The sequence below is a fragment of the Phodopus roborovskii genome, unplaced genomic scaffold (genome assembly GCF_943737965.1).
Source record: "Phodopus roborovskii unplaced genomic scaffold, PHOROB, whole genome shotgun sequence".
Taxonomy (NCBI): domain Eukaryota; kingdom Metazoa; phylum Chordata; class Mammalia; order Rodentia; family Cricetidae; genus Phodopus; species Phodopus roborovskii.
This window is the reverse complement of record NW_026126625.1, coordinates 8,366,606-8,393,261: the sequence shown is the minus strand read 5'-3', so window position 1 is coordinate 8,393,261 and position 26,656 is coordinate 8,366,606. Positions and strand designations below refer to the sequence as shown.

Genomic DNA, 26,656 nt, shown 5'->3' with positions numbered 1-26,656 from the left:
TCACAGATACCTTTAGAAAAGTTTTTTACTAAAAAAAAAAAAAAAAAAAAAAAAACAACTTTTAGGACATTTGCTTGGGATGTTTTTCCAAGTTAAAATAACTCACATGAGTATTTTCTTACAAAGTTTCCTGTTTTGATCATATGTACAGGAAGAATTAAGAAGTAAAAAAAAAAAAAAAAAAAAAAAAACAGGGCTGGAGAGATGGCTTTGTGGTTATTAAGAGCACTGACTGCTCTTCCAGAGGACCAGGGTTCAATTCCCAGCTTACAACATTCTATAAGTCCAAAATATGATACCCTCACACAGACATAGATGCAGGCAAGCAAAACATATAAAACACAAAACAAAACACATGCAGGCAATGCACATAAAGAAAAAAGTTAATAAAAGAAATAAAAACCAAGGAAACTCATCTTAAATAAAAAGGGCCCCAAGTCACTTTGTGTTTATTCTTAGAGAATGGAAATGAATAGTCAACAAAGTCTGAAGTCATCTTGGAAGATCCCTAGACATCCTGGCAGGCTTTAGAAACAGTAAGTTTCTCCATTTCTTTTTCCAATTGAAGTGGAGTTTAGAAGATAAAGAAAAGAATATAACAACAAATATGTCAACAGCTGTGTTGATGGACCCTGAACTCTTGGCTGTCCATACCAAAGAGCACCCCCAAACGCCAGGAGGAAACAGAACTCAGGGGAGATGTTCCAGGAACTAGACTTCAAAGCAATTCAGGAGAGGAAAAGGGAAAGGAATCCAGAAAGATTCATTGTGGTGGGGGTGGTAGAAGGTTGGTCTTGGAGACCAATGTCTATTCTAACCAAACCACATACATATTTGCACATGGAAGAGCAGGCAGTGGGACTTGAGTGCTACTTGGGAAAGGAAAGCCATACTTCACTCCAAAGAAAGAAGGGTGCAAATAAATGGATCCAGGCGGGCATCTGGCTCTGGGAAGTCACACAACTATGGATGGAAGCCAGGTAAGGTGTGCCAACATGAAGACAAAAGAACAGGATGACAGGTGGTACCTTGAAGTATTACCCTAGGGAGGATGAGTCACACACAGGGGCTGGGTGTGGTTCCAAGTGACCAGACAGTTTCCTGGTAATTTCAACCTGGTAACAGGACAGCTGCCTCTGATTTCCATGTTATGCTGTAAACTTGTCTTTCCAGAAAACTAAGGACAAAAGCCAGGACTGCAGCTTAGTGGTATAGCATTTGTGCAGAAGACAAATGGCAAGTACCATGTCAACAGGGATGCTAAGTAGAACACTGATGGTGATTTGGGGGAGGAAACATGCTTCTCTTCTCCCAAGTGGTGGAGGTACAGGTGAGGACCTATACAGACTGGACATTAGAAAAACCATTTCAAGCATAAAGAGAAAAGAAAACACAAGCACAAAAGTCAACAAGGCATATGACAACAGATCCCAAGGAAAGTAAGAAAAACAAATCAATTATGAATGATCCTTCTGAAAGGAAGAGGTGAGAGCTGACATCTAACTTCTATGAAGGAGCACATGTATAGTGGGTGGAGGGTACCGGTTATAGGCATATCAGCAGTGAGCCCAGCACCCTTACAATAAGCTGATCCATCAAAATAAAAGTGCTAGCACATCAAGGAGGAGCCTTTTCACTGCTCCCAAACAAGGATTGTGTCCACAGCCTGAGCAGGACTGGCATGACGCTATGGGATAGCAAGAAATCTCTCATTCTCTCCACCTGCATGAACCTACCCTCAGAGAGAGAGGTGAGCAAAGACCTTTCTTCTCCTCAGATATCTTGTAAGCCGGTAACCAGAGCAGTGCTGACATGAAGGACTTTGGCCTTATCAAAACACTTGGTTTACTGATAGTTGACTTACACGTGGCAAAAAAGTAAAAGGAATCCATGTGCTGAGTTGTGGTGATATTTTGTTTATGATCTAACAAATAGAGCTTGCCTAAAGATAAGAGTGCAGAGCTAGCTACCCTAGTAAGCAATAGAGACCAGGCGGTGGTGGCACACATCTTTAATCCCAGCACTCAGGAGACAGAGGCAGACAGATCTCTGTTAGTTCAAGGCCATCCTGGGCTACACAAAATTGATCCAGTTTAAAAGAGAAACAGAGTCAAGTGGTGGTGGCTCACAGCTTTTATCCCAGTACTTGGGAGTCACACGCCTTTAATCCCAGTACTAAAAGGTAAGATGAGAAGGGATATGGCTGGGTGGAGAGAGGAATATAAGCCAGTCTGAGTAGCAGGCAGAGGATGCAGTCTGAGGACAGATTACTCCTTTGGTCTGAGCATTGGTGGAGGTAAGAACTGTAGTGGCTGGCCGCTTTGCTTCTCTGATTGTTCAGCTTTCACCCCCTGATAGCTGACACTGAGTTTTTATTATTAAGATCAAAGAGAATTCGTGCTACACGGAGTTTAAAGTTTTGGCCATTTTTCTCCTTTGTACAGTTGTATTGCTTATTACACAATATGTAACAAGAAAATTAATTATATACACCCAGATTATTGATACAAAAATAAAAGAGATCATGAAACTACCTAATTTTGTACAGTTTTGGCAATCACCACAGCATGAATCCTGACTTGGGGTGGGGGGAACAGCAGGATGACATGTCTTTGAAAACAAAACTGGGGCCAATAAGACTCAACCCCTAAACTCCATGCGAAGAATGTTTAACCAAATGAGAGGTTACTGTGTTTGTCTCCTGGTAGGTCTCTGGGGTGATGGGTTCAGACATGGCTGCTTTATTTAGGAAGGATGCTGACCAAGTGAAATGTGTTCGATGGACCACTGGAATGATGAAAGGGCACAAAACCACAGAAACAGTTGAAGGATCAGGGTAGCTTCCTCCCGAGTAGACAACGAGGAAGCTCATATTCTCAAAACAAAATCACCGCTCCAGAGATGAGTCGGTGCACGTATGGTGGAAAGGAGCAGCAGACTGACCTTATATTCGATAAAAGAGATACCGAGTAATCATGGAAATGCTGAGCTGCCCACTGCCAGAAGTGTAGAAACAGATGTGGCCTGCAGACATACTTAGAAAGCAATTAACTGTGTACTGATTCAAAGGACCTTAAGGACAGAAGAAAGACAATATACTCTCTGGTTAACTTTCACCACTGACAGTTGATTCCTACTAGAGAAAAGGACACCTGCTATGTCCAGGACACTTCGAGGAATGGTGTTTGTGTTCTCTCACTTGAATTTTCACAACCTACAAATGCTTTCCTTGTTTTCTCCCTTTTCAATAGAAGAAACTAAGCCCCAGTGAAACAGTATTAAACGAACACCAAAACAGCCACACCAAACCCAACTTCCATGTCTCTTGAGCTCCCCCACTGCCTCTTCTAAAGAGAGGGGAACCAGAAGGCGATCTGATATAAGAGCTGCAGTTAAAAGAGCACAGGTGATTCTTCTTCAGGGCTGAGAATTCACAGTGACCCTTTGTGCTATATGCAAAGGAACGGTGGCTTATTCTTACCACATAGGACAGTCTGCTTACCAGGCTGAAATGTTTATTCATCCAGGCCAAAGGTGCTGTAATGGGTGTGGATGGTAACATGTGAGATTGCCTAACTGGAGTTATAGCCTGTGGACCTTTCACTAGAGAACTTGCTAAGAAAGCACAGGAAATATTTCATTCATAATAGCCTTTGAAAAGTCTGGGAACAAATTTAACTAGTGAAGTGAAAAACCTCTACAAGAAAAATTTTAAAATGCTGATATAAGAAACTGAAGAAGACACCAGATGGTGGAAAGCCCTTCCATGCTCTCAGACTGGCAAAAGTAATACTGAGAAGATGAGCATGCAACTAAGTAGTCTACAAATTCAATGCAACGCCCACCAAGATTCCTATGACATTCTGCACATAGTCAGACAAAACCATCCTGAACTGGGTATGGAAATACAAAGGCCACAGACTGTCAAAACAACCTATCTGTGAACACAGCTAGAGGTACTACATTATACCATCTCCAACTACATTACAGAGCCACGGTGACAAAAACAGCATGGCACCAGACACATATGTAGGCCAATGGAATATAAGTCTCAGAGATAAACTCAATAAAGCTAAGGACATCTAATTTTTGATAAAGGTATCAAAAGCATGAACTGGTAGAAAGACAGATTACTCAATAAATGGGCTTATACCTGGATATCCAACTACAGAAGAATGAAATTAGATCTACATCTCTTGCCTTGCACACACACAAATCAATTCAAACTTAATCAAAGGTCTTAAAATTATATAAAAAAGATACATTTGCTACAAAAGAAAAGACCATTACTAGCCATGCATTCCCCCTCTCAAGATTTCAAAACACTTAATTCTTTAGTCAATTAGATATAGCTTCAACAAAATATTAAGTAGGGAAACATTCACATCTGACAGAGGGCTGATTTCTAAAATATAAAAAGAATTCAAGAAACTAGACTTTATAAAACCAAACAATCCAATTAAAAAATGGGGTATAGCCTTACACAGAGAATTCTTAACAGAAAAATCTAAAAGGCAGAGAAACACCTAAAGAAATGTTCAACATCCTTAGCCATCAGGGAAATGCAAATCAAAATGACTCTGATATTCCATCTTATACCTGTCAGAATGGGTAGATGTGGAACATCTTGCTGGTGGGAGTGCACACTTGTACAGTCACTTTGGAAATCAATATGACAGTTTTTCAGATAAATGGGAATCAATCCACTTCAAAATCCAGTTACACCACTCCTGCCCATATACCCAAAGGATGCTCAATTGTATCACAAGGACACTTGCTCAACCATGTTCATAGCAGCTTTGTTTGTAAAAGCCACAAACCAGAAACAATGTAGATGTCCTCAACTGAAGAATGGATACAGAAAATTACACAATGGGATATTATAAGCTGTTAATAATAATGGCATCATGAAATTTGAAGGCAAATGTATGGAACTAGAAAAAATTAACCTAAGTGAGGTAACCCAGACCCAGAAAGAGAAACACGGTATGTAATCATTCATAAGTGAATATTAGTTATAAAGTAAAGGATAGCCAGGCTACAATCCACATACCTAGAGAGGCTAGGTAACAAGGAAGGCCCAAGGAGGCACACATTCATTTCCCTGGGAAGGGGAAATAGAAGAGATCTCCTTGGATGGACTGGGGGCAGGTGGGGATGGGAATTTGAGGGATCAGACAAGGAGGTGAATGGAGGGGGAAGATTACTGAGATGACTGGAAGTCAGGGCACATTTCAGGGTCAGGTAGAAACTTGATGCAAGGGAAACTACCATGAATCTACAAAGATTCCTAGTAATAGTGGATATGGATATGTAGCATAAACTGGCCATCCCCTGTGATCAGATTGTGACTACCCCAATGGTCAGAGATCCACAACCAACATTAGACTGAGTGCAGAGAATCCCATTGAAGTGGGGGAGGAAGGATTATAGGAGGGGAGGGGTTAAGGACATCACAAGAAAAACCCACAGAAACAACTAATCTTGCTCATAAGAGCTCACAAAATCTGAATCAACAACTAGGGAGCATGCATGGGACCAACCTAGGCCCTCTGTATTTATGTGGCAGTTGTGTAGCTTGGTCCATTTGTGGGACGCCGAACAATGGGAGCAGGGGATGTCCCTAACACTTTGGGTAGCTCTTGGAAACCTATTCCTCATACTGGGTTGCCCTGCCAGACTTAACAAAAGGGGAGGTGCTTAGTCTTACTGCAACTTGATATGCCATGTTTTGTTGATACCCATGGGAGGCCTGCTCCTTTCTGAACAGTAACAGAGGAGGAGTGGATGGAGGGAGGTGGGGCAGGGGAGGGTTGGGGGGGTGGAGATGGCAGGAGGAGAGGAGAGAGGGAAAAATGTAGTCAGGATATAAAATACATAAAAATTTTACAACAGTGGGTTTAAGATACAGACTTGGTGTTACACAGGGCCCCTCTCTCTGTCTTCATTCTTCCCTCCTTACCGAGGACATCACTGGTGGCCATGATGTCACATGTGTACATAGCTGCCATCAGGCGTTGAGGCTTCACCTGCAGAGCATAGCGACAAGCTTCTTTCATGGTGGCAATTAGCTGCCCTGAGAAGGGTCCATAGCAGTCAGTGACTGGAGATTCTCCTTTTGGGGAAGTCTCTTCCAAGGGCTTGGAGCAGCCATCTTGGCTTTCATCTGCACTGTGACAGGTTTTACCTTCCTCCTGTCCCTCTCCTGCCAGATCACACTGTTTTTGGTTCTGTTTATCACTTGTTCCTTGTTCTGCACATTTATTTAGTTCCCACTTTTCTAGGACAAAACAGACACCCATGAGGGGCTCCTCACACATGGGGCCAGAGAGGGTTGCTAGCTGGAAGCCACTCACAATGCTATTGCCAAAATCTCGGAATCTACTGGCTTCTTTTGATTCTTTGCCAGCTGGACTGGACCATACTGAGCTCTGGAAATCTTCACTTCTACTGACAAGTATGTTGGGCCCACATTTTCTTGGGCCAAATGACCAGATTTGGTCAACAGTGTTCCTCCATTTTCTCCCTATTAGGTGTTGCTCTAGTTTTCCTTTGAATTCCCAAATTTTCTCTTGGGTCTTCTGATGAATTGCCTGGGTATCTCTGCCTTCATTCAAGGAGGATGTCAAAAGTTCCATGGAACGAATCAAGTCACTGTTTTCTTCTAGAATCTGAGTAACCTCTTCTGGAAGAGGTATGGCCCGAACACTGAGAGTGGCTAGTTTATTGGGTGTTGTGATGGTGATCAGCCCATCAGAGTCAACATGGATGCCCTCTGGAATTTTGCTTTGTTCTTCTTTTGTTTGGTGTATGACAGCGACTTTTTGTTGTCTGCCTATTTCTTCATTGACCATGTCAACTTTGGGAGGTTTTGTGATTGTTTCTCTGAATGGAATAATGGGTTCAGATACACTGATGTGAATCTTTGCAAACCTATGAAATCAAGAAAAGTAACAGATGGTTAGAATCATAGCCTTGCATTATACATGGAGATAGTGGAAAAACAAAGAACCAAAAAAATCATTTTCTACAAGAGGCTGTAATTTACATTCTATTTCAATTCACAAAGTGCTTTCAATTCAGATTGAGAGACAACCTCTGTGGGGATGTACCTCTGGGGAGCTTTTTGCTTGTGCTAGAAAGTCTCTGCTTTGTTCATTCTCAAGACAAATAAGCCATCTATCTAGGTGAGATCATTTTGAATGGAAAACAAATATTGCAATAAGATCTGACCCATAACTTCTTTAAAATCAAATTTGCCAGACCCGAGTCTGGAGAAGAGCCTAGTGATTACAACTCTGAAAAGATAGTCAGAGCCTAGCTGCACAAGGCATTCTAAATTGACAAGGAGAGGTTCACATGAAGCCAGATTGGCTCAGGAGTTTGTCTAGACTAGCATGTTACCAGGAACTTTCTGCAGTGACAGGCAGCTATCTTCTCTGTGATGACTGAGTACTGGAAGTGTGGCTAGTACAACATTTAAATGTAAATAGCCACACTATGGCTGAGCATTGAAAATGCCACTAGTACTGTTGAGGAACTGAATTTCCAATTTCACCGGTTTTAACCAGTATTATCTGAATAGCTTCACAGGGTTCCATAGCTTCATATAGGTGTTGTCTGAAGAACTGAATAGCACAGGGCTCGAGTCCTAATCTTGTACAAAATGCAGAAAGCACCCTTTCCATACCGTATTGGGTTTAGCTTCTTATCAGCTATAGGCTAAGCCAGGCAGAGACTGGAAAGTGGCCTGAACTGACACTGTTGCTGCAGAAAATGGATAACCTTTCTTCTTGTCTCATTTTTTGTTTTTGCCATTGTCAATTCACATTACAGCTTTGGGTTAGTCTTCCTCTGTGTGTGCATGTGTGCGTGCATGTACAAATATATTATATTGATCTTTTGGGATCTAAGAATGAATGATGCCTGACCTGAGAAATTTATTCCATAAGGAAACTGAATGCTGACAATTCATCCAAGGTTTCTTTCTGCTTGCAACATTTTACAGATCTGGCCCAACTATTTTATTTTACGCCTTTTGATAAGTTTGAAAACTCAATAAATGGATTCTTTAAATGAAAATGATATTCAAATAGATTTTTAACATAAAGAACCCAAAATAGACTATAATGTGTAGAAGGAAAAAAAAAAGCATGATAAAAGTTTACTTTCACTAAAAGTTATGGCTCTATCAGTGAGGGTTTTCTCTTTCAAGGATTAGTTTACTTCAAGTTTACATGTCTGCTCCAGGGTACTCAAGACAGATGCCCACCAGACATTGTACCAATTAAAAATTCCTTTGATACTCAAACTTGAGAGCATATACAAATGAAACTACAGTTCAACCTCACCAAATAATTCAGATGGAAAACAGAAATAAAATAACAATGAAGAGTATTAAGAAATTTATGTACATTTTGCTTTATGATGGTTCCTTACTACACTAAGCCATTATGCCAAGTGCTTTAAGAAGGCATTATTCCTTAATAGACACGAATGCAATCTTCATTGTGTAGAAGAGAAGACCAGGTAAGTATAGGTATTATCCAAGTGACTGAAGAGTGGAGAATCTAGGATCTGAATCTTGATCTGACTTTAGAGTTTACACTCTCCACCATTACAGTACAGTGAAAAGTTGAGTTTTGACAGCATGCTAAAGCAAAAATTCACAATGCCACATGATTTAGATCATACGCCATGTAAAATTAATTTGTTTGAGGTCTGTCAATATAATTAAAAACATAATATAACACAATATATGCCCCAAATGTCAAAGTAATCTTTATAATCATTATATAAAAGGATAAGCATTCAATACGCATTCTTTGTTTTAAAAGTACTCAGAAGTCTTAGAAATAATAAATGAATCTTAAAAACAAATCTTAGAAATAATAAATGGTCATTGACTAGTTCCAAATAGCTAATCCAGTCTTTCCTCAAGCATGTGATTCTTCCCACTTCCCACTCTGAGGGTCTAGTTTGCTACTGCATCAATTCTAGGGAGTCCTTCTTGCTGGGAGAAGCTCGGGTGGCATTGTGGGACACATGGATCTAAAGTGCCCATCCTATCTGCTATTAGTGTCGACACTTGCCAGGCGTAAGCTTCATTCCTTTCCATGCAGGTTTAAGAGCTACTGAAGCAGGACTCATTGAAAACCCAAACCATTCATTTCATGTTATTAGAAAAAAAGCCAAGTTCATGTTAGAGCTCCTGGACTACTTATTTTTGGTTGTGAGCCTAGCCTTTAATGGCTGAGCTATTTCTCCAGATCCCTGGACTACTTATGAAAAGTATTTACTGGCATTTACAATTTCATGTGGGTAGGTACCAAATCAATTAGCTGGCACTTTGGCCAAAACAAAACAAAAACCAAATAAACAAACCAAAAACCCAAAGATAAAATTCCTTGTTTTAAGAATTCGTATAAGTTTTTAAACATGCTATGCAAGAAGGTGGATCAGGTGAATGCCTTGTAGCAGAGAGACTTCAAATGGTTAACTATTGGAGGGTGGGTGGGTAGAAAGATAATGAAATTACTGTTAGTGTTTCTTTTCTTAAGAAAAAAAGCTGTGAGTTCCAGGCTTATTTCAGGTAAGTCTCCAAGGCTGTGATTGACATAAATCAGTATACTGCTTTAAAGATGTTCTTAATTATTTTTAATTTGCAGATTTTAAAAAAAGGCTTATTTTTTTTTAAATTTATGTTTATGTTTGTGTACCTGTATGAGTTTATGTGTATCCTGTGTGTGCAGGTGACCAAGAAGGCAAGAGGGCATCAGACTCCTGGAGGTGGGTACAGAGAATGGAATCTGGGCCCTTTGCAAGAGCAGTACGTGCTTTTAACTGTTAGGCCATCTGTCCAGTTTATAGCTGAGTTCCTAAAAACAATAAATTGGGTCTGGTAATAGTTCAGTTGGTAAAGTGCTTGCAATGCAGCACAGGACCTGGGTTTGATTCCTAGAACCCATGAGTGTGGGTGGTCAGTGTGCCGTTTGTGCTTGTAATCTTAAGTATTGAGGAGGAAGTCAGTTGGATTCCTGGGGATTGCTGGACAGTCAGCCAAGTCTAGTTGGGATGCTCAGTATCTGAGGAGTGACATCCAAAGACTTTACACACTTATATGCATATGGACATGCACCTCCCCACCCAAATGCACACAAAATAATAAAATAAATAAATAGAAAAATCACAAGAATGGAAAGAGTTTAAAAACCATTAAAGAATATGTGTATGTACTTCAAGAAAGCCAACTCTAAAGTTACTGAAACTGAGACTACATCAATAATATTATATCATTACCTTTTATTATAAAGTAATATAAAGCTAAGAACTACTTTGATTTCTGAGGTTCTAAGAAGTCTGTTACAGAAATTGCTCATGTGATTAAAGCCATTGCATGCTGTGGAGGGAACTTTGCGGCTGCTGAACCTACAAGGCACCAGGAGCAGAGGCTCTGAAAATCTAGGCAATGCAGAGCCTGCTGTGATAGATGGATAGATGGATGGATGGATGGACGGACAAATAGATAGGGTAAATAGGCAGATAGGTAGATAGATTTGATAGATTAGGGATAGATGGACAGATAGCTATATGATAGATAGATAGACAAGACAGACAGACAGACAGATTAAGAGGTACAGTGGGCTTCTACTATATCTATGAGAGTGCTTCCAGTGGGTTCCTGCTCCCTCTGCTTTGTATCTAAGATTTGGATGCTAAGAACTGATAGTTCCTTTGGCCTAGGGTCAACAGCTGACTCTTTATCCCTTTTTTGTATATAAATCATGGATTGGTAAAAAAGTTGAAACAAGAGGCATGCCCCATGGAAAAAAAAAAAAACCCTAGGTCATAAATGCTGTTAATTATAATTGTGAAATATAGTAATCACAAAGACTAGTACACAAAGAATCTACTGATCTGTAATAATTTGGCTCAATGTGAATACCTATGCAAACAAATGGCCAGGCTAAAAAACAGTTTCTAAGGCCGTGAGAAGGCACCTCCCTATCTCTTTCAAATCCTTCACAGGAAACCATAACCTTTTATTGTTACCTGCCCCATCTTTCTGCTTTTACTATTTAAACAAAACATACAAGTATATGTGTGTACATGTGGACACCAAAGATCAACAATGGGTGTCTCCCTCAATCAATTTCCACTTTAACTAGTGACAGCCTAGGTAGCTGGCACATGTCTATAGTTCCGGATGCTAAGGAGGCTGAGGGAGGAAGATTCCTGGAGCCTGAGTTTCAGGCCATCCTAGGTCATGCAGTGAGACCCTATCCTAGAACAAAAATGTCACCAAGAGCAGCCGGTTTTGATAAACATTTGCCCAGTTGAAGGAAGTGCCTCTTTTCCTAAGAGATAACCCAAACCATACCCCAACAATGTACCAATTCCTATTCCCACTAGTTGTGTGGCAAGTGTGTCGCTCTCCATCTCCTCTATCACTTGAGAATGTCTTTAAAAACTTTGAACACTAGTGGGTACATAGAAGTATCTCACTTTGTGTACCTGTGGTGTACATGAGTGTACAGGTGTGTGTGTGTGTGCATATATGTGCAGGCCAGAGTATAACTTAGACTGTTATACTTCAGATGCCATCTTCCTTGTTTTAGGGACAGGGTCTCTCATTTGTTTTCACCAAGTAGCTTAAGCCCCAGAGATTGGCCTGTTGCCACTTCACTACCAATGAAATTACCCTGGCTCTTTAATATGGGTCAAGGATTACATTCAGGTCCTCATGCTTGCAAGGCAAATACTTTAGCACTATGGTTCAAGCCCCTCACCTTAGTTTTAATTTGCATTTTACTAAGTGCTGACTAGCTCAATACATACATCTTCAAATGTCTTTTTTTGCCATTAGATTTCTATTGTGAAGTGCTTGTTAGTGCTAGTAAAACTTTCTTTTGGTTTGCAGCTTTTCTCATTTATTTTTAGGTGTTCTTTGTATGTGACATAAGTCTCGCATGCTGTAGACATTATAAAGATTAGAGCACGCTGGTGCTTGCTCTTACTCTATAGACTTTGTTGGGAATTAAATCTTCACTGTCATTTGTGCCTTCAACATCCAATTTTAGATGCTTTTTCTTGTCCAGATCATGTACATATTCCCTTATAGTATCTTCTAGACAGCAGGGCTTTCAGTTTTCACACCTTTATCTACAACCTACCTGGATATGAAATAAGAGTGTTCGCTCCTTTCTCTTCCCTCCCTCCTTCCTCCGCCCTCTCGGTAGCACTACTTAGTGGAAAATCTGTCCTATCCTCATTGCTCTGCATTACAACCTGGTTTTGGAGTCTCTATTTAGTTCACCATCTCTGTGGTCAACATTACAATCTCACTTCCTGTTGCTTTAAGGAAACTCTGATTTCCAGTTCTCTAGCATAGTGACAATACTGGGAGTTCTTTGGTTATTTATTACTGACCCGTTGTGTTTGCACACAAATTTTCAAATCAGCTTGAGAAGTCAGTACTCAGGGGTGGGGGAAGTAAATGAACAACATACATCCTTCAAAGTCATAAGCCAGGACATATTCCTCAATCAGACCCTACTGATAGACCATTCAGTATAATTCCTTCTTATGACTCTTGGCCCCCTGAACAAACCCTTACTTGTCACAGGGCACTGGGATACTGCAGATTGCCATGGCCCTTTGCCAACACCACTTATTCTGTTTCTTGGAGTTCAAAAGCAGAACCTGCCAGTCATGACACTCTGCCTAACTGAGCCCATTCCCACCATCCTCTCTGGGATTCGCACTCAGCATAGCTGACTTCTCTGCTGACTACTGTTACATTCGGAGCAGGGAGATCCCTTTCTTCTGGGAGCCAGGTGACCTCTGAGTTCTGATAAGGAAACATTCAGCTTGAGGTTGCCCCTTGGTCACAGGAGGCTTACAGGAAGGGAATTATTGTTTGTCTTGAGGTAGTGGGTGCTAAGCAATGCTATAGTCCAACAGTTAAGGACCACTTTGGAATGTATATGGGAATGCCAAGCCCTACAACACATATCTGTAATCCTATTATTAGGAAGGCTGAGGTAGGAGGATTATGACTTCAAGGTTAGCCTGTGTTCTATAAAGGGAAACTCTACAGAAGCAGAGAGAGAGAGAGAGAGAGAGAGAGAGAGAGAGGGAGAGAGAGAGAGAGAGAGAGAGAGAGGGAGAGAGAGAGGAGAGGGAGAGAGAAAACTTTGTGGTATTTTAATAAAGCAGTATATCTATCCTTTTCCAAAAGATTTGCTACAGTTTTTATTGTTTCCATTCAATGTAACTGTAAATTATTTTTAGCTTATAGACATTAATATTTTCTAGTACTGTTTATATATTTCTGTTTATTAATATTTCAATACAGTGTTAATTTCTAGAAAGCTAATTTCTTTTATAAGGCATATTTGGATTTTTCCCTCCAGAGGTTAAAAAAAAAATCTACAGTGAAAAATCCATGAGGTATAAATGCTAAGCAAAGATATAAAAATTGACCTAATTAATAAAACAAGTTTTAAGTTTAAGGAGAAAGTATTTTTCAAAATAACTGAAAGTATTAGAAGAATGCTTTTTAAGGAAGAGTTAGTAGCCTGAGAATGTGAGATGATTTAACACAGATTTTACACAGGCAGATGGAAAGTGAAAGGGGCGTGGGGGATCACCTAATTCACAAACAGAGACAATACCGTTTCTAAAGCTTTGTAAGTAAGGAACCTGAGTCTAGGGCCACACTACCCTGAATTCATCAGCTCTCATGTGATCTCAGAGGTTAAGCAGGGTTGGGCCTGTTAGTACCTGGATGGGAGGAACCCTCTGGGAACTGTTATTATGTGAAGTGATTTACCCAAACGGAACTTCAGTGACTCTAAAAAAAATACTGACAAGAAATGGACATCTACCTTCAAGTTTTGTGTGGATCATGGCTGTACAAACACAGAAAGGAATAAGAACAGTTCTCCAATGAAGAACACTCTCCATCTGGAAGGAGATCCTGCCTTATCCCAGGACACCACCGCAGTCCACAGTTATCTGATGTGACTGTTGCAATGTACTCCTGTCCAGTCTGTGGGTCAATGGGCAGGCGAGGTGATAAACACAGGGACCACATGCTATATTTAGCATATGATTAGAACAAGCACTTACAATTATCTAGGTTATCATCATTACCCTGACAGAAAATTTAAAAAGAAAATGGGCTATTATAAGAAAATTCTCATTGTTTTCATTAGAAAACATATGTGTGTGAATATGTATATTATATATATATATATATGTGTGTGTGCATATATATATATGTTACTTTTGTTTTCCACATTGTGATTTTTTAAAAAAAAAAATATGTTAATATGTAAAGTTGACAAAAGTGTGAGCAAACTGGCATTTTCAAACACTATGGCAGTTATAGTATGTGCTTTTTGGGGTAGCAGTAACAGCTGCAGAAGTTAGTCTTGGCCAAATGAGCAGAGCTACATATATATAAATACCTACAGACCAAGTAGGTTTATGAACCTGAATGCTAATCACAGTAATATTTGCGAATAATGCAATAATCTATATTCATCTATACTTTACTTGTTTTTCCAATAAACTTACATGATCAACTAGACAGAGAAGAAAACCATTTTTGTTTTTTATAAAAAGTGATTTGATATGTTCATATGACTTACATATGACCTTCATAGAGAAATTTCCATCAGGTTTACATTGTAGAGTCCACAATAAGTTTATCCTAACCATAGCCTATATTTATAAAATATAGATTTTTGTTGCTCTGAAATGTGCTTAAAATATAATATATGTGAAAATGTTTTATAACTTAAGCTAAATGCAAAATTATTCAAGTGTATGAAATTCATGTCAGTTTCCAGCTATTAAAATTTAAATTTATGATTCAATAGCAGTTTTATGTCTGAAGTGAGGGCACTACATTTCTCTCCCAAAATAAAACACAGTCTTAGTTTGACCTGTTTGGGAAACATTAGAACATCTCATCAGCTTCAGAATTATCATTTTTCCATCTCTAGCATTTTAATCTGACCTTTCTCTTAAGTCATCCAGACATCGCTGAAGGTGGACCTCCCCGGCTGTGACCAAAACATGCTCTCCTGTTTCCTGAATTAAAATCTGGACACAGGGATCAGCTTGGTTTAACAGCTTCATTCCTTTCACAAGCTGAGGCATTTCACCTAGATGACAAAATGAAACAAATTAACAATGCCATAAGAACCTACATGATCTAGAGACAATGACTGATAGGGACATTCCAATGACATAAGTGTCTAGGTCACAGCAGTGTGAAGAAATTACCTTCTTGGAACTGACTTGTACATACAGACAGCTAGGACAAGACACATACAGCCTTATCACTAAGATGCCAAAGGTGACTTACATGGCTTACATCTCTTCATCAAATTCTTAGCATATGCAAACTATCATCACCAAGCCTGTGAATACACCTCTGTTTTACTAGTAACACACTGTTATAGATTTAGAAATAGAGCAATACTTCTGCAAATAATACATATAAAATTAAGACATATACACAAAGCATTTAGAATGACATTTGAGAGCTACTAAAACACCATACTAAATTAACAACGCGTTAAGTCAGGCTTAGTGACACAGACCTACAATACCAGCTGCTCAGGGGGCTGAGGCAGAAGAATCTTGATTTCAAAGCTCGTTGTGCCAAAGAATAAATTCAAGGACAGCCTTTAGTGAGACTGTCTCAAAATAAACATAGTGACAGGGTTGGTTAAAGGTGTATTTCAGTGGCAGAGTGCCTGTCTACTGTGTGCAAGGCCCTGAGTTTGACTCCTAGCACTCAAACAAGAGAAGCAAGATAAATCCACTTGTGAAAGCAGTTGATGGAACCATGGGGTCCAGGGTCTGCAGTAACTAGCTACTATACTCCCTGCATCCCATTCTGTGTGTGTGCTTGGTACATATCTGCTCCCACCCAATAGCACACATTGTTGAGCTGAGGGCACACATGGGGGCCAAGATCTGCATTTGGGATTTGCTTTTTCACTTGTACATACTCAGCTGCCGATGTGCCTTCAACACAGGCCAGAGCAAGTCTCTTGGCACTGTGTGAAAGTTCCAAGGGCATTTTCATACAGCACCGCTTTAACTCAACATTTTGCTTCACAGTTCTTCAGCATTCAGCTTTCAACACACAAAAGCACAGCAGCCTTTTTGCAAGGCAGAAAAGCCTTATGGAAGTTTGTTAATTAAAGGACAGGGAGAGACTGTAAGAACTTCAGTGCTGATTTATTTTTGAGCTAAAGTTCTAAAAATAACCACCACTATTTATAGTGTGAAGATGCCAGAGAAGCATGTCAGAATTGGGCATCATAGACGAAGTGGACAGATTAATGTTCTCATTGTGCAGATGAGGAAACAGCTGGAAAAAGTGAAAGAATTTGTGTCCAAAGTCAAAACAACTATGCTGCAGAAGCTGGTTCTGAAGCTGACTGCCCAGCCTTAGAGCCTAGGCTCTGTTCATAGACATCACAGCCCTGTAGACCAGCTGGCTGTGCACCACCCCTGGAGTAGAGGGAATCACAATGGGCACCCTTTTATGCCCCCTTCACTATTTTGTGGCTTCTCTTTGCTTATACAGGTAGATTTGATAGTGTCAGCTTGACTGTCAAAGAATTTGAAGCCTAGTTTAAAGGATTACAACATGACAATGGCAACATTCACAACACAGGACAGCAGCAATAACAGGAAGACAAAGCTTGAATCACAAGGTTCAACCCATGTACACTTAAATCTGTCTCTAATTTAAAAGCAACAGTATAAGAACAAGGAAAAAAAGACAGTCTTAGAATGAAATCTGAGATTTGGAGACAACATTGAAATCAGGGATCTGAAAATGTTTCTGGTAGCCATTCTGTGGCCAAAGTCAACACAAACACTTCATGCACTAACCTTTTGAAATTTGGAGGGTGATTTTCCTTTGCATATTTTAAAAATCTTACAAATGGATAGTTCACTCCTGACACAAAAACTGACACTAAAGAGTATTAAGAGACAGTGACACCAGGAAAAGAAGACATTCATTTTCTGCATTTCATCAGGAACTTGGTATAACCGATAAATGTTCTAAAACAACACATGGCTCAGTGCAGGCTGTCAGCAAGGCACGTCTTCACTGGGACTCAGATGCACCGACAACAATCATTAAATAAGTGCTGCAATAATAAGAGCCTTGGAGACACCTCTGAGAAGTTACAACACAATGTGCCAAGTCAACAGTTTAAGAATAACGAAGCACTGTGTAGCAGCCAGCCTTGCAGGTGGCTTCCTGATATTCAGCTCTACTACAGTGTTCTCTGACAGTGACAGTGACATTTGACAACAGAATACTGTGGAGGTGGTGATGTATGACTGCCCAAGCTAGTCTAGACTGAAGTTAGTCAGTATGTTCTGCTACAGGACACTTGAGAACCAAGTGAAAGGGCCCTGTGGAGGCCTGAGGGCTGAACTTGAAGCAACCTTTGAGTCCAGATGAATGAAATCTTGGAAGCATAGTCAACCTGCAGGTAGCTGTAGCCCAGAGTACAAAAGCTCACCTACCTCCAAATTCCAGATCGCAACAACAAATAGGTGATTAGTGTTTCAGACTAGTAAATTCTGGAACATCTTGCTATGTAATTAATCAATATAACAATTAATTACAAATAGTATGTATATATACAAAACCCCATAAAAGTGTAGTTGCTTTATTTCTCAATTTTAAAATAATTTCTACTTTTGGTGTTTTATGATATACACAGAACACTAACAGAAAAACCAATGCATGGAGAAGTCCTATTTCAGCTAAGGAGGATTTCTTAAATTTCTCCTCAAAGTAAAGATTTAGGATTGTCTGTGAGGGTCAGAGGTTTGAATCCTGAATGCAGCCCTTATTAACTATATAACCTTGGACAAGGTAGCTTCTTCTATCTTATTTTAAAATTATGGGCACATGAGTGTTTGTGCACATTGGCCAAGTGCCTTCAGAGTCCAGAAGAGGGCACTGAATTCCCTGAAGTGGGGCACGGACTGTTGGGAGCAACCTCACAAGGGTGATCATTTGAACACGTGTCCCCTGCAAGAGCAGAATATAATCTTAACTGATGAGCCATCTCTACAGTACTAGCTTCTTTCTATGTTTTGAATTTTAAAACTTTTCTAGTGTTGGGGATCAAACAAATTAGGCTTTGTACTTAATTAAGTCCTTCATGCTTCCGTCACCCTTGCATGAAGATGAAAAAATGGGCACTCTGATGGCTGCAGAGGTTAGAAGATAACTCATCGTCAAATTGGCATTATACAGTTGACATACACATAATTAATGAGATGATGGAACCAGTGATGGTTTGGGGACATTTGTAGGTGTCTGTTGAACTCTGAGTAGCCTGTGTGTAGGGAGCAGAGGCTGGTCAGCAGGACCTCTTAACTCCAGCTTTGGAAATCCAAGAAGAAACATGAAAGAACAAATGTGTGTGGTTCTCTTTGAAGGAGCAAATGGTTTGGGTCTGGATGAATCCAGCTTATCATGAAAAAGATGAGAGGTCCCAAAGTGAAGAGCTATGTATGGGAATAACAATAGGTCTTTCTCAGGCTTCTTCCACTGCACTTCCCGGCCAGTGCTATTGGGAGCCTTGCCGTGAGACTGTAAGCCCATGGACAATGGGGCTATGGCCCCAAGGAAGTATGAGTATGAGACAGCAGAGCAAGAGTGAATAGAGTACATGTATTCTGAGGACTCATGGGCACAGGAACAGCATGAAGGAAAGGTTCTTACACTCTCTGAGTATAAAATGAGAAGCTGGACAGAGTACAACAGAAACTGAAATATCCAAATGGGCACTTCACTGATACAATCAGTGGAAAACAATGGAAAATAGCAACATTTCTTTAAAAATTATAATGAACATTGTGTGTCCCTTTCAAATCTTTCAATTTAGATTTTAGAAGCTCAGAAACATTTAATCAATTGGGAAATGCACCTTGGCCTTCAGGTGGATAACTGTAAATAATTCTCTTTACTGTTTTTTGACAAAGTAAAGGAAGTTAGTGTCATTTAGAGCATGCTGTGGACAGAAAAGAAGTCAGGTATTGGGCAGCATCCTTCATGTCACGGAGCATATAAAGCGGCTCACAGTCACCTGTGACTTATTCAGGGGGATGCTGCTGTCTTCTGGACACACACACACACACACACACACACACACACACAAATCTAAAACGGGGCAGTTAGTAATATCTGATAATATAATAAGCTCTAATATTTTAATAGAATTTTTTAAAAGGCTGTTTTGGGGGTACCACTTTGTGCTATGTGATCCAGGCTAAATCAAAAGTCAGCAGAAGCAGCTTCTGGGACCTAGGGGCCACGAGCAGCTAAGGAGGGAGAAAAAGTTTTAAGGTCTCAGATCTAGAGAGAGGAAGGATACACAGATAGAGATGTAATAAGGCCATCAAATCCTTTAGCAGAAAACTGCCTTTCACATACTTGCTCTACAATCCTGAAGGGAGAGTCTGTAGCATCTTCTTTCACTATTACTAGGTACCAGGAACAGCTTGATCTCAGGTGGACAAATATATACACTAAGAAGGTGAAGGAAGCTGAGTGTGGTGGCACATGCTTTTAATCCCAGCACTCAGGAAACAAAGGCAGGCAGATCTCTGAGTTTGAGGCCAGTCTGGTTCCACAGCAAGCTCCAGGCCAGACAGAGCTATGTAAAGAGACCCTCTTATCAAAAGCAAAACAGCAAACAAAACAAAACAGACACAAAACCCATGGCAGCATTAGATGCCTCTAAAAACAGGGTCATCTTACTTGGGTGTTTTGGTTCAACAGCAACTCTCACAATAGGGGTGGCTTCAAAGTTGAGAGGAATGAACGGAGGGCAGGATGGCAGGCTGCACAACGTTGCGGACTTTAGAACAAAGTCCTGGAGGCCTCCGATTCCTGCAGAAAGGAAAAAGACCCATGTGATCAATACAGGATGATCAACTCTGAACCATTAGGAAAATAACAGCAGGTACCAAGCACACTACCAAAATACTACCAAGGAATGCATTATTTGTTTTTAACCTAGACATATTACTCTTGTGAAAAGTACAGAAATTCTGGATGGGTGTGGCAGTACACACCTTTAGTTCCAGCTCTTTGGAGGCAGAGGCAAACAGAGTTCCAGGCCATCTTGGTCTACATAGTGAGTTCTAGACTAGGCAGGGCTATATAGTTAGACTCTGTTCCAAAACAAATAAATAATATAGAAATTTGCTGGGGTTTCCTTTTCAGAGAGACAATCAAGTTACATTAGGTTTAGTGAAAGCGTATCTACTTTGATAACTTCTACAAATGATCAGTAAGTTTTGTGTGTGTATATTTTATATGTATATGTGGTATGTGTAAATATGCTTGGGGTGGGGAATATATGCACACATTTATCTAGAGGCCAGAGGTAGATGTCAACTGTCTTTTTCAATTGCTTTCTGCGTTATTTTCTGAGACAGGGTCTCTTGTTGAACTTGAAGTTCACCAACTGGCTAGAATTGCTGGCTAATGAGCCCCGGCATGAGTTTGTCTCCCTTTCCCCAGTGCTGGGGTCACACTGGGAAGCTGAACTCAGACCTTCATGCTTGTACAGCAGGCACTTTCCAGACTGAGCCACTTCTCTAGGCCCAGTCTAGATATCTGAAAACCAGATTATTTCAAGTTATAGCTTATAGATTCTCTTAAAAATATATACTACTTTAATGAATCTGAATCTCTGCTGAAATAATCACTTTGCTAAATATATTTATATATAGACAAAGGGAATTCAGAAATCTATAATGAGGCATGGCTACTGAGTATTCAGCCTCCTAGCTACTCTGAATTCTACCCCAGTTTTAAAGAGAATCTTCCTTTCCAGGCTCCAGAATTGTGGTTGCATCAGACTCTGAATGGTACATATGGCCTCTGGATAGATGGATAGAGTAAAGAGAATATCTTACAAAGAGAGACAGAAGGACATTCTGAGCTCACATCCAGAATCAGAGTGGACAGTGTTTTAGAACACATTAAGAAACATGTGCAAGGACCATTCAGAAGTTATTGTGCTGAAATAAAAAAGACTGAGAAGGCTGGGTAGAAAGGAGATCATCCTGGAGAGGAGACCTGAGGCAAGGGCTTTGGAATGTACTCTAGAATGGCAGCTCACAGGACTTTCCTTGTCTGACCACACTGGTGGAAACTTGCCTTTATGTGCCAATCAGAGTGTATTCTGATTCACCATCACATGAAGCCAGTTCCAAGTGTAAGAGAGAAAGCATTCATTCTCCTACGATCAAGCCTGCTGCTCCATTTGCAGCATGCCCCAGCACCTAAAGTCTACACTCCCACTGGCCCAGCACCCAGAAGTGTGTGGCTGCAGCTTCCTGTCTCTCTCCCTGGTATCATCTCATTCTAAACAGCCTCATCTCCAGGCAGCCAGGCTTCAGGGAAACCCCGTAGTAAATATTCCCTTTCAAACTTCATCCATCCTGCTTGTGACCTCTGACAGCGGCGCTTCCTTCCTGCACACACAGACATGGCTTCACTGGAGGACAAATGCTCCTCTTTCCTCTGCGTCACAAGGGGCAGGAGCTGCAGATGGTCAGTGAATCTGCACACTAGCTCTCTGACTTCTGGTTTACATATTGCTCTTCCAGCAACCAAACCTACTCTTGCTATTTGGACCTGCTCAGATCTTATGGCATGACAGGAATTACCCCAAATAGCAGAGTCAATGCCACGGAATTCATAGTACAGGAAATGATCCAAAGAGCGCTAGACCCTTGTTAGCTGTCTTGCAGGTTATCAATTTTATTTATTTTAAAATATAATTTAAAGTCACAGGAAAAAGGCCATCAAGGTTATCTGGGCAAATCACAGTAGAATGACTGAAAATCTCTGAGAAGTTCTTTATAGGATACAGGGCAACATTGACTGTGCAGATTGGTTTTTCCACCAAACACAATTTACACAACTTGAAACAAAATCTTTGCCTTAAAAATAATGGCACCAAGTTCAATTCTGAAAAAGAAAACAACATACACATTATCTAATACTTTCACACCCTCACACTTCTACTATCTCCCAACCCAGCCCATTTTCTCCTCTTAGGCACACACCTTTACACTATTATAATATTTAATAATCTTTTTCCCCCTTAAGTCATGATTTTTCCCTTCAATCATTTCAGTTAATATTAAACTAATCAGCCAGGCATGGAATCTCCACACCCAGGAGGCTGAAGCAGGATGATTATGAACTGGAGTCAATTTGTGCTAATCATATAGACTTTTTTCTCAAAACAAAAACCCAAACCTTCCTATACCCTTTACCTGGGACTTGTAGGGGAGGGGCCCACTCCCAAGGAATCACTCCAGATTCTCTTAATTAGGAAGAGATTGGGTCCATGTGAAAAATCTCAAATGGTGGTGGCCATCACTTTTTAGTCTCTAACATGTATGTATGTATGTATGTATGTATGTATGTATGTATGTATATATGTATGTATATTTAAAGCCAGATTAAGGAATATGGTGATAAAAGCAGCTTGGAAGGAATTTCAGCATTTTTTTCTTTTTTCTTTCTTTTTTTTGTTTTTTGTTTTTTGTAACCAACTAAAGGTAAATGATTCTGCACACTAACTGGCCCTCACAGGCAGAATGACAGTTACCAGAACCAAGTAAATGCTGAGTTCCACAATGGGGACACAGAGGCCCTGGCTAGGCTTTATACCATTCATTTGATTCTTTTAAGTCAAATATTAATATTTTATAAAGCTAGCAGGCCATTTTTTCCAGGCTGTCCCTGCCATCCCCCTTTAAGAAGTAGCTCAGACATAAACAATGCATAAAACATATATACAAGGACTGTTAGCAATATGTTACAGACACTGAAAAGTGGGTTGGCTTTCTGTTACATGGGTAGAGTCAATCCAGCACGAAACTGCCCTGCGGGCAGGAAGACGCAAAGCTACCACTAGACACTAGCACTACCCTCTGGGTCTGGACGGAAAACAGTATTACTGTCTTTGGAAAAGTTAGGTTTGCAAAGCACTACTCCCTGGCTAAAAGAAAAATGTGACTGGGATTAAAATTTTTCTGAAAATACGTAGTTAACACTTTTGCTAGCAGATGTTCCCTAATGCTTAGCATTATCACAGTTAAAACCCCCAGCCCGCCCTTCCCATGCTGGCTGGGCCAGAATCAATGGATTCCGTTAACTCTGGAGAAGCAGACTTGCACACAGCCTCAGGTCTGTTCAAGCACTTGGAGCTACTTTGGAAAGGGCATGGGTACTTCTCTATTCTTAAGCACAGATGCATTAAGATGTAGGATGCTGGTGTCCTTGTCTGTGCAAGGCTACATTCTGCCCTATGCCCAATGTCATTAGGTACCGAAGGACCCAATACATCTGTCCCCAGCTTATACTCCAGTTCTATTCCCTTGTCATTCAGACTCAGCAGTCTGACTCAACTGCAGAGTATAAGAGAACCCATACTTTCCTACCCTCACCACAAAGGCGGGGAGGATGTGGAGGGGGTTCAGAAACATAAACTTGCCTGCTTTGCCAGTACTGTCAAGCTTGACAGGTAAGGTAGACTAGCTAAGGTATTCAGAAGCCTGGATGGCTTGGTAGGTGTGCTAAACAGGCCCAGGAAGTCAACAGCTTGTCTGTCTCCTGAAAGCCCTAGAGAAAAGTCTTGCAACAATGACATCATCATGTCTTTTTTTTTTTCTCATAGGAACAAATAAGCTAAAAATAGTCCTTAAGCAGGTTACACTAAGAACTAGAGGTCCTCTCCTCAGAAGAGAATAATGAGAAAACTAACCCCTTAAAGATTACAAATTTTTAATTTTTGTATTTAAGAACAGGGAGCAAACTGCCCATTAAGGTAAAGGAGTTACAACCATATCGCCATAGGGTCTTAGTTTATGCCCAAGATGTGGTCTCAGGGAGCCAGCTCACTCCACTCCTGTGGAAAGATACCCACCCAATGGAATTTGGCTAACACAACCAGACATGGGAGATGAGGACTCAAACATGGGAGGAGCCTGAAGTGGCCAACACATGAGTGTTGTGTCAAAGGCAAATGAGAGAGTGCCTGCAAGAAGCCTTCTGTCTTCTCCCTGTTACACTAGATAAATAAATGAGAACTACATAGGCAAGCCCAGGAAAACAAGGTGGCATGTACTTTGGTGAGACATGTGAAACTGATGTTTTCGACCAGATCAGAAATAGCTGTAAATGATTATATAAGGTGAGGAAGGGGATTCTAATCCCAGTCAGAACAGAGAGAATCTGTAGTCCTAACAGTCCCCAACACTCAGGGCAGGTTACAGCAGAGAGCACAAGGTTGGAGGTAATGCAGACAGGTGACCCAGGGGCTTAACTTCACAGCATGGACACTAGTCTTAGTGTCCATTCGACAGACCACAGCTAGATTAGGGACCTAGGGACCAAGGTGGGGCTATCACTGGATTAGAGATGGAGGTGGGGCTGTCCTTGGTTAGGGACTGAAGTGGAGCTGTCCCTGGATTAGGGACCAGGTGGGGCTGTCCCTTGTGGTGGTTTGTGAGAGACTGGAAAGATGAAAGGGGGGAAATAAGGACAAAATGCAGGTCCTGCTGCGCACGGGCAGGAAAGGGGAGTGTTCCAGTCCAAGGCTCTTCTTTTAGGTGTGATTCCGTATTACCATTTATTTTGGTCATTGTGTAATGAATGTTTTAGCTCCGCCCCCCCCAATATTTTTTTCTGTCTAGAAGTCCAATGCGCTATACACCACACCACAGAGCCAGGTTCAATATTTTTTCTATAGTATGCTTTTGAAGTTTTTCTATTTGGTGTTCAAGCTTCAAAGCTTATAAAGTTGTGTTCAAAGAACTGAATAATAAACGTTTTAAGTACCCCAGTCTTCCAAACACATGAGTTTTAAGAGCAGGGATCCAAAACAGGCACCCATAATGATTCTCCAAGGACTGTGTTAATGTGAGCACTTCCCATCCTCACAGAGCTAAGAACTGATGGACAAATGCAGGAAAGAAGAAATTACAGTGCAATATGACCAGTGCTGTAACAAGGCAAGTACATTCTGTTTACAGAAAAGAGAAATCAAAAGGTTCCAGGCTTCCCTGAGAAATTGACATAACAGGGGTATGGAGACAGCCATGCAGAACGTGTGGGAGGGTGTTCTCAAGAGCTGAAATGGCACCATTGTAGGCCCAAGGGAGAATACAAGGTCCTTATTGACAGACACAGTGTGGAGCTTAAAACAGGACTGAAGAGCCATTCCACCCCTGCGTTCCCACTTCTCTCGGTTCTTTTCTCTCGTCCACGTGTGTACTTGTTATGTTTGATGTGGAATCAGGGGATTTGAATCTAATTACAGCTCTAACCTTGTGCAATAAATGAAGCAGTGTGGCAGTGATAATTATAAAGGTCACAGTAGCAGCTGCTGTGCTAACAGACAAGCTCATTAGATTCTGAACTTACATTTGGTGGATGATATGAACTGCATCAATCAATCACATGTGTACACCAAAGAGTTAACTACAAAGAATAACAGATTTGCATTCACAGTCCCACCTACCCACGGGTTTCGCACCTTGTCCCACTGACCTAAACTTACATTTTGTATGTAACACATTGGTTTAGATAACAGTCTTCAGGAAGAGTTTCAAATGGAACAATTAAGTGTTCGAGGATCAGCATGCAAGAAGCATAAAATGCTTACAGTAGATTAAAAGTAATGTTGTACATTAGTCTAAAGGCAAAACTTGAGAGAAGGGAAGAAAGAAAAAGGGAGAGAGAGAGGAGGGAAGAGGGAGGGGAAAAGACAGAGGGCTTTTTAAGTCAGAAAAACATAACCCGACTCCTCCTGCCTTTAAAACTCAATATTTGTTTCTGAATGGAAAGAGAAAATGAGTTCCTTCTGGATGAAATGACAACTTCAGCTCAGGTACAAAATGATCCTGACCAAAATAATCAAAGAAACAGAAAGCCAGGGAAAAGCCGAATGAATAGGTGAAACCGGAGAAGGGCATCTCCAACTGTGAACTATTTCTGTTCACTGTGGACCAGATTAAAGAAGACTCAAGGGTCAGCTCATGACCCTGTCCACGAGAAAGTGGCACAACTCCAGGGGACAAATGCATAGACAGCAAAGGGATGGTGGTCTGTCAGACGCATGATCAGTCGAAAAGAACGAGAGGCAGACACAGACCAGCAAGTACAAGCATGTGAACGATACCCCAAGGTGGCAGAAAGGAGGGCCTATTCAGCAAGGGGCAGTGAGACATTAAACTGATGAAACGGGGGGGGGGCACTGTCACACACCCCTAAAAAGTAAATATGGACCAAAGATGAAATGTGAACCAACAAAAGCTGGAATACTTAAATCTCAGAGATTCTAGCATTAGATTCTTAAGCTTCAGTATATTGTAAGAAACACCCTTTGTAACAAAACATGCAAAAACAAAGTGATACAAATGGCTCTGGTATCAAAGAGATGGAACAATGCAAGCAACAGAAATATAAAGATGAAGAATACAAGTGTAACTACCAAAAGATTCTAAAAGAGGAGGAGCCCTGGCTCTTAACCAAAAATTCCCCAGTCTTAATCTCATTAAA

General features: G+C 40.6%; 1 protein-coding gene across 1 annotated transcript in view; it reads right to left on the bottom strand.

Moving 5' to 3' along the window:
* The window catches only part of Efl1 (elongation factor like GTPase 1), a 111,340-nt gene that overhangs the window by 9,189 nt on the left and 75,495 nt on the right, over positions 1 to 26,656 (bottom strand). Inside the window, exons 16-18 of the mRNA XM_051206602.1 lie at positions 19,826 to 19,957; positions 15,029 to 15,176; positions 5,963 to 6,933 (exon numbers count right to left, since the gene is read on the bottom strand). Coding sequence (XP_051062559.1) covers positions 5,963 to 6,933; positions 15,029 to 15,176; positions 19,826 to 19,957 — 1,251 coding nt within the window. The remainder of the gene's footprint in view (positions 1 to 5,962; positions 6,934 to 15,028; positions 15,177 to 19,825; positions 19,958 to 26,656) is intronic.